The sequence below is a fragment of the Pectinophora gossypiella genome, chromosome 18, assembly GCF_024362695.1.
Source record: "Pectinophora gossypiella chromosome 18, ilPecGoss1.1, whole genome shotgun sequence".
Taxonomy (NCBI): domain Eukaryota; kingdom Metazoa; phylum Arthropoda; class Insecta; order Lepidoptera; family Gelechiidae; genus Pectinophora; species Pectinophora gossypiella.
The window spans coordinates 5,027,888-5,049,627 of record NC_065421.1 but is presented as its reverse complement, the minus strand read 5'-3'; the positions used below and the strand labels follow the sequence as shown (position 1 = coordinate 5,049,627).

Here is a 21,740-nt window from a genome sequence, read left to right as displayed (position 1 = left end):
TCCGGGCTTCGGAAGACACGTTAAACCGTTGGTCCCGGTTACTACTTACTGATGTAAGTACGTAGCCGTTACTTGAGTCATGTCAGGAGGCTTTGGGGGCTCAATAATAATCCTGACACCAGGGTTGATGAGGTTGGTTATCCACCTCACAACCCACTCGATAAAAAGAACAAGTCGTTAAAACAGTCTTAAACTGATTTATTTAAACTCACTTAGTATCTCACTCATTTAATGTAAGCAAGTACTTCAACGAACAAGGTCTGGTTAGGAAAAAAAAAATATAGACACTAAACATAATACTAAGTATAAAATGTACTTACACCAAATAAGACACGACGAATTTATTAAAAACATCATAGAAGGAAAGCTAGAAGGAAAGAGAGGAAGGGGAAGACCAAGAAGAGCTTACATGGAACAGATTAAATAAAAGGTTAACGTCAAGAATAAGTCAAGGAATTAGCCTTTGATAGACTGGAATGGAAAATGCTACACCTACAAGAGCGTGGCTCTTAAAATGATGATGATGATGATAAAATGTAGTAGAGGAAGAGCATCCCTTTGGCAGTTTCTTTACTCTAAGTTACTCGTACATAGAATAATACACATAGAAATGTAAAGAATAATAACGTGTACATAGAATAATAAAGTTATTGAAATGAAATTTACTTAGTAAATCTTTTCTTTGATTATTTACAGTGGGCGCTACACGTGGAATAGAATGTGGGTAGACTGTTTGTCAATGGTATTTGGCTCAAAATAGATGACAGACTTTATGCCGATCACCGTGATATATGTACTTAATTTGTGGAAAATAATTCGGAATCCGTAACAAATAGTTCGACATGGGTTACCATTTCTTCGGATATTGACTGGACAATCTCGATTTTTAACCTGAAATGACCCACGCAGGGCAAACATATTAATCCTAGAACATAGGTAACCCATATTCAATAGATATTCGACATTACAAGACATTCCCGTTAAAGTACTTGTTTCATTATCTACGTAATTCTAAGTCTACTAACCAGCAGTGGAGCAGCGTGGTGGAATATGCTCCATACCCTCTCAGGTTGATTGAACGGAGGCCTGTGCCCAGCATATGACGTATATAGGCTGTATATGTAAAGTAACTTAACTAGTAAAAACAACACACATTAGTTTCTTATTGTATGCCGCGCATTGAAAAAATCCTGCTTTAATGACTTCCCGCTGTGTCCGAAAAAGTTTGGCAACACTGATGACAAGAAATAGAATAATATATTATTGATTCACTCTAGAGTGGTACATTATACATAATAGCTCTAATTCATTATATATTGTATAGCATTGCGAAAGCAGTATATAAATCGAAGGTTAGTTAGGGCTGACAGAGGAAAACCTAGAAGGACGTACATTATTTGCCCCCCATTTGGCCATTGGGTCCGGCGGGGGGGTGGGTGCTTGATGCTGAAATGAACTGTCAACCGGTTACGAAATTTTTTGCGAAAGATGTCGATAAAGCTATAAAGCTTATAGCAAGAGGTAAATCCCCGGGCCACGATGGGCTCAGCATCGAACACCTGCAGCACGCCGGGCCGCACATTGCCAGTGTTGGCCATGTTCTATTCACTTTGTGTGGGTCATTCCTATTTACCAGCCGACTTCATGAAAACAGTGGTAGTGCCTGTGGTGAAGAATAAAACAGGTGACCTTACCGACAAACTTAACTACAGACCTATCTCTCTTGCCACTGTTGTAGCAAAAGTTTTTGACGGGCTGCTTAATACACAGTTAAATAAGTACGTATCGCTACATGATAATCAATTTGGATTTCGACCACGATTATCTACTGAGAGTGCAATTCTGTGTCTTAAGCATACCGTCAAATACTACACAGACCGTCAGACGCCTGTATATGCTTGCTTCCTTGACCTGTCCAAAGCATTCGACTTGGTTCGGTATGACTTGTTATGGGATAAGTTGAGGAGCATAAACCTACCTCAGGAACTAATTAATATGTTTCGGTATTGGTACGCGCACCAGTCCAACATGGTCAGATGGGCAGGGGAAGTGTTGGAGACGTATCGACTCGAGTGTGGAGTGCGGCAGGGTGGGTTGACGTCTCCGACCCTGTTCAACCTTTACATGAACGAGCTGATCGCCGCGCTGAGCAGCACGCGTGTCTGCTGCCATGTGGATGGCGTTTGTGTTAATAATCTGAGTTACGCTGACGATATGGTGCTGCTCAGTGCGTCGGTCTGCGGTTTGAGAAGACTGATGCGGATTTGTGAGGAGTATGCAGGTGGTCACGGTTTAACATATAATGTTAGGAAAAGCCAGTGCATGGTCTTTGAGGCGGGTAATAAATGCCCAGAGAACGTTCCTCCGGTGTTGCTGAATGGTACGCCCTTGGAGAGGGTATATCAGTTTAAGTACCTGGGGCACATAGTTACTGCTGACCTCAGTGACAATGCGGATATTGAGCGGGAGCGGAGGGCGCTGTCTGTAAGGGCTAATATGATAGCCCGCAGGTTTGCGCGATGTACACCAGAGGTTAAAATTACACTCTTTCGTGCGTATTGTACATCACTATACACCTGCAGCCTGTGGGCGAATTACACTAAGCGCTGTTACAACGACCTCCGCATCCTGTACAATAATGCGTTCAGGGTGATATTGGGGCTGCCTCGGTTCTGCAGCGCGTCGGGTATGTTCGCGGCGGCGCGCACCGCCTGCTTCCATGCGACGATGCGCGCCCGCGGCATGTCCCTGGTGCGCAGAGTGCGGGCCAGCTCCAATGTCATCCTGCAAATGATCGGCGATAGGCTGGACTGTCCTTATCTCCGGCATTGCTGCGACAGACATGTGCCTGTATCGATGCCGGTGAGAAGGTATTGTTGATATTCAGTGATCATTGTTGTTTTATATTTTAATTGATTTTATTTGTTTTATCTAATTCTATTTTATTATATTTATTATTTTAAGATATTTGAATGTTTTATTATGTCAATTATGGATCATTGTTATCTGAAATAAAGAAATTTTAATTTAATTTAATTAACCAAAGAAGATGTCCTTAGAAAAGGTTTCAGTACGATCTACTCTGAACTGGCGTGCGAGTATGAAACGATTGATGAATGTGTCACGAACAAAACAAATAGGCATGAGTTTATGTACGAGTATGTATGACGTATGTGTATGTATTGCAAAACAAATTTACCTATATTTAGTACTTACAAAACTATCAATCATCCGCGTTACGTTACATAAATAAATGCGATGGTATCAGTGGTAAAGATAAAGATAAAGATAAAGAGGCCACATTCGAGGCTTTTACTCGACGTGTCACAACCACACGATGTACCGAGTGGGTTCGGTAAATAGTTGAACGCAAGTTAGGGTTGTTGAACCTCGATTTTAATGAAAGCAAACTTTTTTTTTAACTTCAGACTTGAAAAAAATTGGCTTAAAATATTTCATGAGGATGGCTTTCTTTACAGCTTTCTACTTCTTCTTTCATATGGGTAGTAAGGTCGATGAACGATCTCTCGAACCCTGGTGTCATGGTGATTATTAGAATGCCAAAGGCCCCTAACGACTAAGTCATCATCATCTCCCTAGCGTCATCCCGTTTTTCACAGGGTCCGCTTACCTAACCTGAAGATTTGACAGGTCCGATTTTTTACAGAAGTGTCTGCCTGTCTGACCTTCCAACCCACGAAGGGAAAACCAACCAATATAGGTTAGATCACATACCTCCGAAATACATTTCTCGGGAATGTGGGTTTCCTCACGATGGTTTCCACGTGATAATCATTTATGATCCAAGCATGAATTCGAATACAAATTCGAAAATCATTAGTTTAGGCCTATGCTGGGATTCAAACCTGCGACCTCAAATAGAGAGTAAAGCATTCTACTAACTGGGCTACCACGGCTACCGCTAACGACTAAGTACTTATTTAAAAATAAATAAATAATTCATTTTCTTCTAAACTTAGAATAAGTGGGGGTCGAGACTAACTATAAAGTTACATATACGTATTCAAAGACATATATATATCCATCATTACCTGTCTAGCCATTTCATCGATCAAAATCACATCAATAATATTACATTTTAGGTGTACGTACATTAAACTAAGCATATATTATGGAACATCCTTAATCGGCTCTGCGGAACAGTTCGGGAGTAATTATCGCTCACATTGTTGGTGTGCGGCAGATTATATTACGATTAAACAGCGGTGATGGAACATCGCTAAGTAAGTATTGCCACAGATCATATAATAGTATTGCTAACGATATAGCAACGATATACTTACTTGTGAACGCGGCATCTGTGCACTTTGTTCGAACTTCACATCAGTTTAAGTTAGTAATAGTCGTTGCTCTGAAGTTAGCAGCAATTTTAACGGCATACAAACTTTTTTATCATTAAGGAGGTTTTGCTGGGATTGAGTTTAAAAGAAACAGAAATTTCTGGAACAGCTTTACAAACCAAGTGTAGCAAAAATAATCGTATTGCCTTACCAATGAGCGAAAAATATGGACAAACATTCGTAAAGGTATAGTACTTAAACGTTAAATCATGCTGATAGATTATCGCTTATTTTTGACGATAATAATAAGGGTCTTTTCAGCCTACGTTCCTCAAAAACGATATAGATTACGCTGTACTTACAAATTTTCCTTCGTTTATACTTCTAATTTCATGTATAACAGACATATGTACGCATCTTATATCTTTGTTTTTGGGTACAAATGATGACCCTTTTTATTACAACCAGGCACAATTACATCTTCCGCCCATTATTATACTGATCAAAATAAAGAGAAGCAATATAAGTAGCAACGTAATTCTATACATAATGTGATCCAAATATCAAGCAACAATTATTTTTATACATGCTTCTGGAATTACATTGTATTTTGGAATAATTATTATGTACCCTAGTAATGAGAAAATAAGTAATTATCACGTTAAAGCTGTACAACGCCATCTATATTGTTTATGACTGGAAAATCCCTCATTATTTGTGTACGTGGTACCAAAATGTGAACTTTGTTCAAACTTCACAGCTACCACAATAGCTTACACAAGCGTTATACTATATAAGTATGCTATCTTCTCCTTTCTTTGTCTTTTCTTTTATTTACCTTTTCCTTGTATTTTTTCTTTTCTTTTGTTTATTCTTTTTCTAAATTGAGCATGACGAAATTTAGATGGCTCATTCTCAATTGGTTTTTATTTAGGTACTCAATCATAAATGTTCAAGATTGAGACAAATTTATAAAATTATAAGCTGCGTAGTTTCTCGAGCATAGAACGTCACAAACGCAAGTACCAAGACAGACTTGTCTACATGATATATTCGGATGACTTTTACCTACCTTAATAAGAATTACGTTCAAATCAGGGGGGGCAAAAGGCCAAATCGAAGCAATTCATTTACAAAAGCAATATTGCAATTTGACATTTGAGCATGTAAAAGTAAATGCGCAATGCAAACAAATGTCAAATAGCAAAATGGCTCCCATGTGGCCTTTTTAACCCCCCAGTTCACATTATTTTGCCTGTGTGATACCTTGCTTATGTTAACTATACTCCAGTGGCTACCATATTCGTATCCCAACAGTATATGATTACATAACAGAAATACACAACGTAGAACAGATTTCCCCATATCAACTATACAGTCAGTCCCAAGGGAGTTATAGCGACGAGCTTATCCTTACCACAGGGAGAGTTCTAGTCTAACGACATTATTGGCTCCCTCTTTCAAACACATCGTACTTAACTCTGGTCTTAAAGATAAGACCTGTTTTTTTTATATGTATGTGTCCAGTTCTGTTAGAAAAACGATCAAGTGATGGAAATTTTTTCGAATTACGAAATTCGAATTTCGAAACAATTTACGTCTCCGAGTCAGTTTTTTTTTATAGCTTTTAATTTATTATCTGGGAACACGGTAGTTGCCCCATATTTCTCCTAAAGTGTAGAATTTGGAAACTTAAGGTTTGTATATTTAGGGCGTGTAGAGTTAGAAGCTTGGCTCTACATGAGATCTGATAACTTTGTGACATTGCCATCGATGTAATTTCGTCTTGGCATCATTTTACATGAAAATATTGTTGTTGGGATACCTATTTATAACCATCAACATAGAGTTTCCACTACTGCTAGGCAAACACCTCTACAATTTTGGCACAGATCACCCCTTCTGATAGACATTGAGGTTTTCTTTTGAAACTAAGTTACAATGCTTAGAGTGCGATAAATACGTTACAAATAAATAGTAACTCTGACACCAGTCGCACGAGAAGAAGTTCTAATAGTTACAAAATTTTAACCTTAAAATCCTTTCCAAATGGGAAGAAGAAATAAGAATAAGTACTAACCTTAAACTCCCGTTCCAGGTAGCAACAACGCGGCTGCCCCTGCCGACGTTCTCCCCGCGCGCCGTGCTGATGTACAGCGCGGCGGTGGGAGGCGAGGGGGCGGTAGCGCTGCAGCTGCGCGAGGCAGCGCCCGGCGAGCTGGACGCGGCTCGGCACGACGAGCGGCTCGCCATCGCCTGCCACGAGCCCGAACTGCTCGCCGACTTACTCCACGCGGCCGCTGACATCGGTAAGAGACTTGATGTGTACAGCGCGCTGACACGAGATCAAGATGCTCGCCAGTTTGCCACATGCGTAAGACGGTGGAGCTGCAAGTGCTGTATGCGGCCCCTGGCGAGCTCGATGCAGCGTGACACGATGAGCGCTCGCCATTCCCTTCTACGATCGCGGGCATTTTTGAATCGTTTATCCCCGTGCAAAAGTATATTCTTGTCTCTTTTACAAAAGACAAATTCTGATGTGGCACGTGAAATTGGTATATACTTTCGCATGCTTATCGAAAACAAACAATACATAAATACGACTCGCTGACTTGCTGCACGCGGCCGTTAATACTGGTTACTTATTTATTTACCTTTTTGGTCTTTGGGACTTTGAGTTGTCATTTAGTTGATAATGATGCCAATCGATGCGCCATCGCCTGCCACGAACCAGACATTGGTAAGTTGCCTTCTTAGATCACATTAATGGACAAAGCGAGCGTTGCGCGGAGTTCTGGGCGACGCATCGCGCGGTGAGTTCCAACAAATCGTAATGTATAAGAATGTTCATAGTCAAGAGATCTGTCATGGGTCTGATATACTAGACAAGACCCGCCAAGTCTTCATAAACGAGGCCTTAGTCTCTAGAACATATCCCTGCTACTATGTGATTGTATTTATTACCTATGATAGTTTCTATATTTAGTAACAAGATTTTCGGTGCGGTGAAGATGTGTTGTCGCCAAACAATCGAAAAATTGGTTTTGTTTTCACAATGGATATTTTCGAACACACGATGTTTGCGTATGAATACGCAATAGGTGAGCTGAGCGATGCACGCAATGAAACAGGACAAAAATGTATACAAAACACGTGCACTCACATTTAGTTTTTGAAAATAAAATCACAAACATCTACTTGAAACACATGGATTTTTTCATATTTCTCTTCACACAACCAGCGTATCCATATCATATCAAGAGTAAAGTATACGTATAAACACCTACGAGTACACTTCCGTTCCTTAGCAACGTAATAAAATTAAGTAACAAGACCAATATTCAAATCATATTTCGAGCTAAAATATTCAAAATGTTAAGCAGACACAGATATGACTTAACTGTACCAAGGAAATTGACATTCAGATGTCGCAGCTTCAACTTATTTTATTTGAGTAAAGAATCATGAGAGGTGTTCTTCGGAGCCGGGAGCAGCGAAGGCTATTTTGAAATTCAAATAGTGAGTTTTGCATTCGAAACTGGCTCGGGGCATAGCGGACAGTTTGCTATCGCCGGCATTTTTGATCGCGATTGTTTTGATTGCGACTCCATCTAAATGAAAAATGGCTCATGTATTTTAAGTCAAGGTGATAGTTATCAATGCTTAAAATTTATAGCTGAATGCCGTGTTAAACACCAGGGCAACATAAAATCAAATGGGTACTTAACTTAAAAAAGTTGTAAAGCTTCCTAGTTTAATTTTCCAAATATTACAGTTATAACATCATTATTTAATGTAATATTGAGTTATTGGCAAAGTATAAACGCCGTTAAAATTGAAAAGCAAGGATTGTGCCTGTCGCAAACACCAACTTTTCTTCTCGCTGTACATTAACTTTATTAGACACGCAATTAAACAAAATGGTAGCCCTGTTAGGAAACAAAACTTCTTTGTTCGCTAAGTCAATGTTTCTCCAGAGATTATGAATATTAAAAAATAAATTCACAAAGGCGTTGTGCCGAAAAAACTCATTCTAACACAATACTTAATCCGCTTTATACAATGAAAATACTTCATCAGCCTCGGCTTCCGTTTCTGTTCACATTATTTCGTTTTTACTTTTGCTGGAAATTAAACTTTTTTTCTGTGGAAACGGGGACATATTTTTCCATTGAACCGTTTCGGACCATGTTCATTTATGGGAAATAAAATGAAGAACAAATTGAAAGCCGACCTTTGTTTTTCGAATGGGGTGGAAACGGGTTTGTGGCGTCAAAGTTCTGGTGGAATAAGACGCCAAATTGAAATTATCTAGTATTACGCCCCCTGGCTGAGTGACTCGTTCATTAGCCCCGAGGGAGCCTCCGCTGCAGGACATCAACTTGTCAAAATTTGCTAGAACTCGTCTCGATTTAGCTTAAAAATGCAAACTCATGCAAACGAGCTCTGAAGGTCTCTAATTGAATTATATCTCCTTAAGCGGACGATGAGAATTTCTCTCTATTATTGAGCACGCAAATTGAAAAGACCCAACCGTTGTGCATTTCAATTACAAAGTTGTTATTCGATTTGAAAACGAGAAAATAATTAGGAGCCGCGCGAGTGGTTGCGGCAAGTTCCGTTCTTTCAATTTCCGCCCACAGAAAAACTTGGGCCAGTGTGGCTGTTCAACAAATTGTTATCTTCAGTACAATTTCTACAAGTACATTGAAAAAGTTGTTCGAAAACTAATGTTAATTCACACTGGTTCCAGAAACACTTCTTACAAAAATATAGAATACTTTTGTACAAAGAAAGAGATGCTGGTTTTTTCTGCAAAAAAAGAGTTATATTTCTTTCTTTTCTGCAAGTTATTGTTACCATAGCTAAGCCAGTTACAAGTCAGTAAATTTGTATTCACTTCCACTAGGAATAGAGTGTGTTTATCATATTGTTGATCAATATCATACATATTTGAATCTGTTAAGCACAATTGTTAATTCCCTCTGCGCTGCCACAAATAGAACATTATCAAGAAACACGAGTATAAGCTTAATGCTAATTATGGCCTTAATTTGAATATTAATAGACCTACTCTTCTTTGACACATGAAGATAACAGTACATAGATTTAGGTTCACGTCACGAATCCAAATCAATCCCTGATCAATATTATTTATTCTGTGATCAACACAGGCAAATAACAATTAGGCAAATCATAGGTGTAAATACTACTGAATCTGTGGGCACGGGAGTGCCCCCGCCAAGACGTGCAAAGCGAAGCGCAAGGGCAGGGCACTACTTACCTTTTCTCGAAACGTTTTGTCGATTTTTTTAATCCTCATGACCATGGTTTGGATTATTACTTAATTACAGATGTAGAGTGGGAGCAAATAATAACATGACATCATCATCATCTCAGACCTTTACATCTTTATCAGATGATTCAAACATGACATGAAGATTTGATAAATTAAATATATCCAGAGCAGAAACAGTCACATTATTTCATGTAAGAAGTCGGGGAACAAGTAGTATTATACTATATTCACTACTTGAAAAAATCGTTGACACGGAACTGTCATCAATATATCACACTACATAATGGAATGACATAGTAATTAATTGACGTAAATGGAAAAGCAGTTGAAATTGTACTGGCGTATTAATGGGGCCCGTTCTGTTGGTAAATATACGAATATTCCATTAGTCAATCCCTTGAGAGAATTTAATTTCCATATGTTATACAAGTTGGTAGCCCCGGCTCACATTAACCAAACCAATTTTGTACAAACTTTTCAAATGTAAGGACTCGTCGAATTGAAATCAACATAGTAAACCGATGGATGACTAAGAGGAAAGTTTAGAGAGCGCTGTTTGCATTAGTTCTGAATAGATGTTGCAAAATTTGCTGATTTAGATACAACTAAATCCAAACGTACTGAATTAGTGCTGCTAATGGATGTTAAACAACGAGTTTGTCACTTGAATTTAAATCTACATTCATTATTAAACTCTGGGGAGAGGTCACATAGCTATTTAAGTTGAAATCACTATTCAGCATCATGATTTTTAGATCATTATATTATTTCTTTTTTTCTTAGGTGGATAACTGACTTCAATTAGTAGTAACTGGAGCCAATGGCTTTACGGACTTGCCTTTCGAAGCAGAGTGGTCTAAGATTAGATATAATATTCTTCTTCTTCTATCGTGTGGGTTTTGAGGCGAATTACTAACCTCATCAACCCTGGTGTCAGGGTTACTATTGAGCCGCCAAAGGCCCCTGACATGACTCATTTATAACGACTACGTACTTACACAGTAAGTAGTAACCGGGACCAACGGCTTAACGTGCCTTCCGAAGCACGGATCGTCTTACTTTCGGACAATCAGGTGATCAGCCTGTAATGTCCTAACCAAACTAGGGACCACAAAGTAATAGATTAATATATATTATTATCTACTTGTCAAATTAGCCGCACGGCACGGCAGTGCGAAACCCAAGTTTTCGCAATATTGATGCATACACGGACGTCGTGTGCTATTTACACGAACATTTGTCAAACACTTTTTACACCCCTGTAGCTACTGAGCTGCAATAGACACTGGCTTTTTCTATCTAGGCACTTTTCTCTCCGAACAACGCAAAGTACACTTAGCGATAGAAAAACACTCGATACATCTCCCCTGATTTCTAATTTATGTTAAAACATTCTCCTTCATAACAAGGTCACTTGCTCACAACAACCCTCCAAAACATGACAACGCGAAAGATGACGCCAAGTAAATCAACAATATACTTAAGTGAGTGGTAGTTTCTGAATATTTCACTGCTATAGGAAACAGAAAGAGCACTTAAGGGGATGAATTGTCACTTTTGAGAATTGTTTTTTTCACTTTTTGGATGTTGAGTTGAACGGCGCAGCGGTGACTATGAAATAGCCATTCGTTGTGCATAATTGTTTTATTTTGTCAATCCATCTCATTCTTTGTATCTCTTGTGGAAAAGATGTATTGACGATAACAGGAAAGCACACAATTGGGGTAGTCAGAGTTTACATCCATTGCAACAGGAACTTGATACAGGAAATACAGGAAACCATTGTTGCTAAGAATAATTGTTGTTGATGTTTGTTTTTTTTGTGATAATTATTAAATACTATGTTCTTATAAAGCAAAAGTTTAACAACAGATTATTCTCAGGATTTCATTTGTTATATTCCTCAAAAAAATACTGAATTTTACCACATCTAGACACCTGTTCCTAGCTGCGACCACCAAGTAGACTGGACATCTTTGACAACAACTGGAGTTCCCGAGTTCGATACCTGGTCGGATAAAAAAATTGGATTGGATAAAAGCAGGCTGATGGGATATATTCCTAGCAATCCCTCCTCAGGCAATTCATCAGGCGTAATAATAAACAATAGCAAATCACCGCGCATTTATTACTTTATATATTGTAACAGCCTCTATGGTCTAGTGGCTAGAGCGTTGGGCTCACGGTCTGGAGATCCGGGTTCGATTCCCGATGAGGACATTGTCGAAATCACTTTGTGAAACTATCCTTTGTTTGGTAAGGACGTTTCAGGCTTGAATCACTTGATTGTCCGAAAAAAAAGTTGATTTCGTGCTTCGGAAGGCACGCTAAGCCGTTGGGCTACTAGCCCAAATACCTCCACCAACCCGCAGTGGAGCAGCATGGTGGAGTATGCTCCATACCCTCTCCGGTTGATTGATGGGAGGCCTGTGCCCAGCAGTGGGACGTATAATAGGCTATTTATATTATGTTATTGAAACCTGCTGCATTTTGAACAGTGTAAAGTCCCACTTTCATAACTTATCACGTACTAAAACCTGACATATTTATTCGTAAACACTAAGCACACCCCTTTGAACGTTGACGACGCAATTATGACTCTTGTGACCCCACTTTCGGATATTGGGTCACATTAATTACGTTCTCTGAGGGCACAGAGTACCTTCGAAATAAATTAAATGATGCCCCGGTACTGGATTACAAGGTATTTACTATTCCTTGGAGATGATCCGTCACCGGGTTTACTGGAAGCTGCAGATATAACCATTATCGTCTTCTGACTTCGTCGACATAATTAGTGTAGAGTAATAAAAAAAAAACGTCATTTGCTTACCGTAAGGCTTGTAACATAAGTAGATAAGTAATAGATGCAAGTCATTTTTTATGAAATTCATAAACATATCGCCATTTTATCGAAAACAAGTGAAGTGAAATATTGTTTTTTTTTTGTATCTAAAGAAAATACAATTCTGGAGGTCTCCTGAAGTCTACATTTATCAATGTCAGGTCGTGTCTTAGACAATGTAAGATGCCTGAAATATTTCAGGAGTCCTCAGTGACAGGTCTGTGTTACTTTAACCGAGGGTTGGGATGGTGGGGGCACGTGACGTATGGGTTTTGGTAGATACTACCGTCTCTAGGTTTCACTTAATGAAAACGAACCTCCAGCACAAAACCGCTGCTACAACCGCTTTAATCTATGTTACCCTTTAAATGCAAACACCGAACAGTTAAAAAATCGATTCCACTTAAATCTTTTTCCCGCATCGAGATTCCATCAGACACGTATGTTCCCAAAATGAAACAATAACACACGTTTATTGCGTATTTTTGGGAGAAATTCACAAGCCCAATAAGATTAGCGAGCGCGCATCAGGACCAGCCCCGCATAAATTCGCAGGAGGCTGTTTCTATTAAATTTTACGACAAACATGGACCCTCATATAACTTTGTTAATAAACGTTACAATATATTGGAGCCAGATGCCCGAGGTTTGACAAAGAGCTCCACAAAACTATTGGGCTGGTTTTGAATTTGGTGACTAATGCCTCGGGATAGGTAGTACAATAGGATAATATGAAATCTAATATGAAATCTAGACGGTCAAGGTTTCATCCATTTAACGTAATAGATACTTAAAACTATATATTCGGCAACAAAGTATGACCCAAAACAACATCTCAATTTTTCGCTTAAACAAATTTGGACTCAACTAGCCGTAAATTAAGTTAAAAAGAACAAAGTTGGCAGATGTCGCTATTATTTAATATATTTTTCGGGCATTTAAATTAAAAGTTCTATCATTGTTCATTCGTAACTTTTTCCTTTTTTTTAACCCTTTGACGAAACAATGTTTTGTCGTGTTAGAGATACGTGCGCTCTTAAATCCACCAGTGCTCTGCACAATATCTATAAATAGTAATCGAACCCCAATGCTTGCCGAGTGAAATAAATTAGCTGCGAATTATATCCTGTCAATGGAATGGATTCCCGGCGCCAGACAGGACCGGGTAAAACAGGATTAGTCATAACATTGTTACACGGCACTGTTATCGACACTGACTCACGCTCAGGGCGATGCGAAACAACATGTCAACTTACTGACACCTGACACGTGACAGAAGCTGTTTAGCTGACGGGAGGTGTATAGCTGACGGCTGCAATGTAACTGACGCGCTCTATAGGAGATAGCTGACGCGATATGCGAGGGGAGCTACGCAACTTTATAATGAAAATATGTGAAGTAGGGTTTATTTTCTGAAGTTGTTACTGTTAAAGAAATTAAAAACAAGAATGTAGATGATTACTAGAAAGTTTAAGTCCTTTTAGGCGTTGTATTTATATTCTAGGTAGAGATCAAGATTCCCTTTAAAAATAAATTAAATACCTCAATTTACGTTCCATTAACATACAGTACTATTGAAATTGAAATACTTCAATTATTTTTTATGAGGTTATATATTAAGCAGCTTATTAAGTAATATTTATAGCTATAATTCATTTCTGATTCCGTCTTAGTGAGCAGTAATTTTGCTTCCCTGGTCGGAATCTTTCATAGGGCCGCCGCGCTCGAGTGGGTCTCGCCAAATTAGGTGCTCAATTAAATAAAAACTCCGCCCTCGTTAATATCTATGAAATAATTATCCCTTCTAATCGTGCCCACTTACTTCCCTCAAACATTGAAGTCTTAAAAGAACTTCAAAGAGACGCCATCAAACGTCATAATTGTCACCCACCGAATCTGGGACACCGGGACTATGTTATTATGCTTGGCGCTCACGGGAGATTATTTCTTTTAGAAATTGAATCGTGCAACTAATAACATTAATATGTCAATTCATGTTTTTGTAATGGTTTATAGTAGATTCCTTATATGATAATAAAACAACTTTAAGATAATTGAAAAACAAAATGTTTCAAAAGTTCAGCAAACTGGTTATTCTTTTAACAAATAAAAAGCACGTCAATTTAAAAATCTCTTTCTGCAAAGTACGACTTTATACAAATGTTAGAATAAGTGCGACAAAAAGAAGCACTTAAAACAGAAACGTAGAAATGTCACGAACATTTTAGCGGGAAGGTGTGACAATCCTCGCCGTGTCCCGTAAATTCTCGCTAATGAGATAACGGGACATACTGAATGTGCTCTCAGCTTTAATCCGAAAGAGAAAGAGGGGCCACAGAATTTATTTACGTGACATTGTAATTTGAAAGTTTAACTGTGTAACCTTCTCGACCCTTCACAATGACGGCACTAATCGCTCTGGAATTTATACTCGAACGGCGTTTCTTGTTAATCATATTAACCTAAATGAGACTGAGCCACTTTAATGTTTAATCCTCTTTAAAATTAAAACTTTTTAAGATTTGATTTGTCTTCTAAATTCAAATCTGTGTCTTATTATCCTAAAATGCTTTAATTATCATGATTTTTAATAGTGATCGGGTGGCATTGTAGTACAACATACATACATACATTTTTTTTATTTTTTTTTTTATTTTTTTTTTTTAATGCAATCTATCATCAAGGACATTCAGCAATATTTTTGATTCTCCATACTATCAGGCTTGCAAGGCATGGAACCATTGTCCCATCCTAAATGGTTACTTGATTAAATCTTGTGGCGCTTTCCTCTTCAGTCTCAAAAATGTGTTTGGGTTTCTCATTAGCTCCACTGCCATTTCATTTGGGTGGTTTTCCAGCCTGTTTTTGTACTTTGATATATTACTTTTGATTTATATACATACATAAACTCACGCCTATTTCCCACCAGGGTAAGCAGAGACTATAGAATTCCATTTGCTTCGATCCTGACACACTTCTCTTGCTTTTGTTGGCATTGTAGTAACATAACATATTATATAACATAAACAGCTTATATAAATCCCGCCACTGGACATAGGCCTCCCCTCAATCAACCGGAGGGGGTATTCACCTTACTCGACCACACTACTCCAGTGCGGGTTAGTGGAGGTGCTTTTAAGGCATACAGGTTTATTTTACGTGTGGGGGGGGACATTGTAGTAAAGATAAAAAATGTATGAATATGTTTTTATCTAGTCTTGTCGTAGATTTGCTTTGTGTTTTACTTTGTTCGTGGGATACACAGAAGAAACCTCTTTACATACAATAACTTACACTACCTCCCACGTTTATGTTTCATTTTACAAATAATTTCAACCGAAAGAAAATTGATAGTACTTATTGGTTAGCTAAAATGCTAATTGAAAATAGAAACTAGTCTAAGATGATCAAAAATCAAATTTATTTTTCTTTTCGAATTTCAATTATGAATTAAGTACTTACAGTCAATCATACGAAGAATATTTCCTTAAAATTGAGTTTATAAATTCAATTGCAATTGCAATTCATTTTATTTTTGACGTTTCGCAAAAATTACATCGTTAAGTAAGTTGTAAAATAACCTATCGAACAGAATAAATGTTTATTTGCCAATGTAGTATGGTTGAAACCAAACCTGCTCGTGGGCATTTGCGGTGGAATACAGACAGAGCTAATGTATTGGGTGATATCTCCTGTTACAACAATAATATACTTAATCGAAACGTACATAGGTGGTGTAATCGAGTACAGTTACCTTGTAAAGAAACAAAATCATTACGATTGTAAACAATTCAACATTGTACAACAATATTTCTACATTACAACAATTATTTTTTACAACAATGATTTCTGCTTTCAATTCTGTCAATAATTAATAGAATTCAATTCAATGAGCAGTTTTCCAGTTGGTTCCATCCATTGTACAGAGATGGCGTTTACATCACTTTAGGAAATCTTTGTATGATATTTCAAGGAATGTTACCGATAATAATATATACTAGGCAATATAGGCGATCTGGTGAAGGTCGCAGGAAGCCGCTGGATGCCGGCAGCGCAGGACCGATCGTCGTGCAGATCCTTGGGGCAGGCCAATGCCCAACAGTGGGCGTCGTACGACTGATGATGATGAATAATATAGACGTGAGACCGAATGTCCTTTTAAAATCCAAACCCCAGTGTCTGGAAATCTCGGCCGCAAGAAGATAGGAATAGGATCAATTTTTAAACACTAAATTATTTAGTATATCCTCGTAACGCCCGGATTTCCAGACACAATAGTTAAACAATGGGATTTGGATTTGAAAAGGCATTTGGGCCTTACGACCATATAATAAAAAATGTTTTGTGTATTTATTTCCTGTAGTCACCACTAAAAGGGTTCCACACATTACGCACACTTTCCTATTTTCTTTCTCGTAGACGAAGAACGTAGAGTCTACGTTCCCCGAAAGACTGTTTTCCGTTTGAGAGCCCCGGCGTATACAAAATAGACTGTAGTTGTGGTAGTTCGTACATCGGACAAACAAAACGGTCTATTTCTTGCCGGATTAAAGAACATATTAGTGCCATGAAGAAAAACGACGTGCAGAAATCTGCTATAGCTGAGCATGTACTGGAGTCGGGCCCTAACCACTGGATCGAGTTTAACAATCCCCAAATATTATCGACAGAACGTCATTACATCCCCAGACTCGTAAAAGAGGCTATTGAAATCAGAAAACATAAAAATTTCAACAGGGAAGACGGGTTCAAATTATCGACCATGAGGAATCTAGTAGTAGGTGTTGTAAAAAGCTTGAAACGGCCTAATGTGGTGAAAAAACGTGAGGACACAGTGAGTGCGGTTTGTCGTAGTGAGTTTGGTGCGAGTTCAGATGGTTCCGAACATTACGATATCAAAAACATAAACAAGCGGCAAAGAAAGAGGGTAGACAGATATGTCTGCCCGTAGAAAATTATGGATCTACCTACTCCACTCCAATCTCATCAGTCATCCCGTGATCATGGCACTTGCAACAGTGTCGAAATATCGGGAGTCTCATATCCCCATTTAAACGCGGTAAGAACCCGTTATTATGTGTTTTAATTAACATAACAACTTGTTATTCTTTATGTGAGGTGAGGTTAGGTTATTTTTATTCACTTTTTTTAGATAATAAAACTTACTGCTGTTTGTATAATGAACGAACTAAAGAGACTGGTACCGAGACTATGTAATACTTTAATGATATAAACAAATTTAAAATAATAGAGTGTGTGTTTATTTGGTATATACAGGGTGTTAGTGACATCGTAACGAATACTGAGAGGGATGATTCAGACCATGATTCTGAGTTGATATCAAGTGGAATTTTCCGTCGCAAAATTCATGTTTTTTCTTTTAGTTTTTTAAAATTATTTTCAATTCTATACTTTTGCGATGAAAAATTCCACTTGATATTAACTCAGAATAATCAGCTGTTTCATCCCCTCAGTATTCGTTACGATGTCACTTACACCCCGCACAAGTACATACTGTACTCATACAAGTAGGTATGGGTGTTAGTGACACCGTAACGAATACTGAGGGGGATGATTCAGACCATGATTCTGAGTTGATATCAAGTGGAATTTTCAGTCGGAAAATTCATGAAAATGTTTGTTTTTCTTTTTATTATTTTCTGTTCCATACTTTTGCGACGGAAAATTCCACTTCATATCATCTCAGAATCATGGTCTCAATCATCCATCAAAGTTTTCGTTACGACGTCACTAACACCCTGTATAATCTGTTATTCGCGCCCTACATCCCATCGGGGTATAAAATGATTAGAAGAAGCAGATCCTCTTATTAATGAATAACATAAATTATAGCGAATAGTGCAAATAAATAGGCTGTTTGATTTCATTTCTTCGCTTGAGTAAACTTCTAAAAGTGTTTTGGGCGCCGTATCTTCTTATTGAAAGAACTAAAATTACTATATCTAATGGAAAACTCCTCATTAGTCGTATTTCAGTAAGCATAAATAATAGAATATTTAAGGTAATTCGAGAACATTTTCTTTAAGTCAGTTTATCTTGCAAAGGTTAAGCTGAAGTTCTTAAAGTTGTACCACTGTTTGCTCATTAATTAAAGTTGGGAAAATTTTAAGAAAACCCAAAGTTGAGAATTTGGGTTCCATTTCGTTTGGCTGTGCTTAGCCGTTCTGAAACGTGCGCGTTTAAGTTAGTACAGGACTTACGGATTTCCGTTTATGTTTCACTATTAGTTTTGGCTATCTTACAAAGTTTGAGTGAGTCAGATATTGTAAGTATACAAATTCTGTTAAGTGTAACTTGTATTTTCCTGTTAGAGACTATATTAATTACATAACTCTGCTTTACTATTGCTAGTTTTACTAGTTTTTAGTTATGTTAGTCCCATATTATATCTTTTCTTTTCTTGTAAAATGATTTTTTAAAACAGTCATTCGTTTTTAGTATTAAAAAAATATGTTATATAAAACAACCCTGTTATTTATTACAGTACTTAAATTATCTTTTATTTTTAAAAAGTATATAATCTAATCGAATTGAAACCTTTTATAAATGCTCCAGTACGCTTCAATGTTATAACTAGATTTTCTTTCTAAATGAACTGAAATGTTCGATGTTTCGTGAAAACTCTAAAACACTCAGCGGGCCCATTGGTTCTCTACAGCCCACTTCAAACGGAAGTTTGAACAGTCGCGATACAACGCTAAAGGCAAATTTATTCGTTTCCAATAGAAAACTACCTATAAAACCCTCTTCAGACTCACTCCTCGTCTTTTGTAAAGGACTTGAAAGTAAAAATACTGCAAGAGTTTAATTCTGTAAGTCGTTTGAGTAAGGAGTTCCACTAAGTTCCGAAGCCATTCGTCGTGGAAGTTAGATAAATAAAGCCTTTACGTAGACCAGGTACTTTCTCGTTCCATCAGGATTCAACATATTTAAACGAATTCAAAAAAACGTACATATTTAATATAAGAAACATATTGTTTTGACTACAATATCAAATAACGTATCGTGATCAATTTCTATAACTTAACCCATTCGCGGAACCAAAGTGCAACGAATACTTACCTATAGTTTTAAAATATTTCGCATCTATAACCGAATATTCCGTGCGATGGTTTTCCAGCTATTTATGAGCTTGCACAGCAAACAGCTCAGAATATTCGCTCTAAATAACACATCATAAAATAGATTCATGCATTTTTGCGGCTGTATAACTACAAGCACGTGCAAACGTTCGCTGCATCGTTAGCAATTTTATGAGTGCATCGCTGTTCCGCCGGCTATAACGCAAACTTTATGTAGGTGTTCGCATTCGAAGCTCTCTAATGCAAAACGAACACAAGTCCCGACGAAACGAGGTCGTCTTCGGTAAGAATTACGTTCTTCCACAACATAAAGTAAGAAGAAGAGACATCTCTAATTAAATAACATCGTCAACGTTCTATTTGACAGAAACATAACAAGGGCCAGTCGTTTACGACCTATTTTTCCGCACTATATCTGGAACAAAAGGCTGGGGTGGCTTCTCGAGATAATAATTTTAAGAAAACTGCCTCAGAGTTTTTTCATAAAACGAGCGCGGAAGGCGTCGCGCGGCGGCCGCGAGCGCGCCGAAGGGAAATACGGAGTCATAAAGTTGCAAATGAAGTAATATCGCGCTCAGCTTGACTTACTGCCGAAAACTTGAGAACTGCTCACACAGGCCGCCACAATAGTCTGCTTCCAATTTGCACTCGCTGTTTACTAAGTGTCATTTAATTAAGCTGAATAAATTGTTGGAGAGCTCGCGCGAGTCGCCTCGCAACGTAATTAATATCGGCCGCTGAATTCGAATACAGTGACCGACGGCACGAGGAAATTCTGTTCCTTGCCTGTACACAAATGTAACGTACCACAGGCACTCAATTTGTTCTCTACATTCTCGCGTATCTGCGCCTCGTACTCGTTGCCTTCCCCCAACGCTAAGCCGACGGTATGAACAAAGTCACCTAATCCCATTTTGCAGAATGAAGGTAAACGCCGGGCTTACGACAATTCCTGAAATGAAATCTAAATTAACCGTTCAATTAAACAAATCCCTGTTAATAGGCAGTCAAAGATCACACTGAGATCTACTCAAATCTTACATAATTAGGAGCGCAGTCGAGAGGAACAAGGGAATTCCACAAATGTCATAAATAATTTATAGGGCTTCGAGGAAGCCCAAGTTTTAAGAGCTCTTTGGTATTTCTACCAAGGCTCTTAGCGAGCTGGGGAAGCAATTATGCTGTTTTATTGCAACCGATGTTTGAACAGTTAAGTTGTAATACTTAACTCTTAAACATTTTGAGAAATACGACGGTTTTATTGTAATTCCGTCAATAGCCCGTACCGTATAAAGGCTTCATAAAATAAAGATCTGAGTTTAATCTGTTTTGGTACGCCGAAATACGTACGTACATACATAAATTAGGTATATTTACACTGTTATCCTCAGAAATCTACATCGACAGTCGCCCGTAGCAACGTAGTAACACAGCGCTACGCCGTAGCACAGTAAGTTTATACGCTTACACCACCAAAACTACTTTCATGCATATCTTTGCAGAACCGTAGCTACGTAGCAACCATATTGTACTTCAACATATTGTAGGTACGAATGCGGATATATGTGTCTATTTTCCTCATATGTTACCTGATATTCGTATAAGAGAGTGCTCCATTCACTTTGACGTATAACGTTTCAAGTAATGTGAATAGCACGTGTGTATGTGTGCGTCGTCGTACAAATTATATTTGCGCAAGTAATCTTGCCTGTATCTCTGAAACTGTAGTGCTTGCAGAGAGTTTAATAAAGTATTCTGAGGTGAATGGACTTACGTTGAGGAAGTTGAATGAAATACATTGTGAAGACCTTCAATGATTAATGCTCGTTTATTAATTAAAGTAATTAAATAGGTAGACATTTTTACAAAACATACTGTGATGTAGTCCCGTGTGTAGTGGTCCCGTGATCTCGACCTTGAGGAAATTCCGGAATGGTTTTGACACGTTAATAGCGCTTGCCTACAATAAGTACCTACGGAACATTAATTATGCTCCCATCACAGTGCGATAGAATCATGAAATAACGGTCAGCGTGGGCCGCGAACCGTTGTAATTATGTTATTATAGTTTCTGTTTATGTTTAAAGGTATTTTTGTTGGTTCGTAATTGTTTAGTGACGCAATGCGATTATTTATTTTAAAGGCCTCCGTGGTCCAGTGGTTGAGCGTTGGACCGGAGGCCTCGGGTTCGA

General features: G+C 38.1%; 1 protein-coding gene across 5 annotated transcripts in view; it reads left to right on the top strand.

Annotated features, from left to right (window-relative positions):
- LOC126375150 (uncharacterized) overlaps positions 1 to 21,740 on the top strand; it is a 371,263-nt gene that overhangs the window by 225,920 nt on the left and 123,603 nt on the right. For all 5 annotated transcript variants that reach the window (XM_050022007.1, XM_050022004.1, XM_050022005.1 and 2 more), the window contains one exon: positions 6,400 to 6,610. In XM_050022007.1, the coding sequence (XP_049877964.1) occupies positions 6,400 to 6,610 (211 nt within the window). The remainder of the gene's footprint in view (positions 1 to 6,399; positions 6,611 to 21,740) is intronic.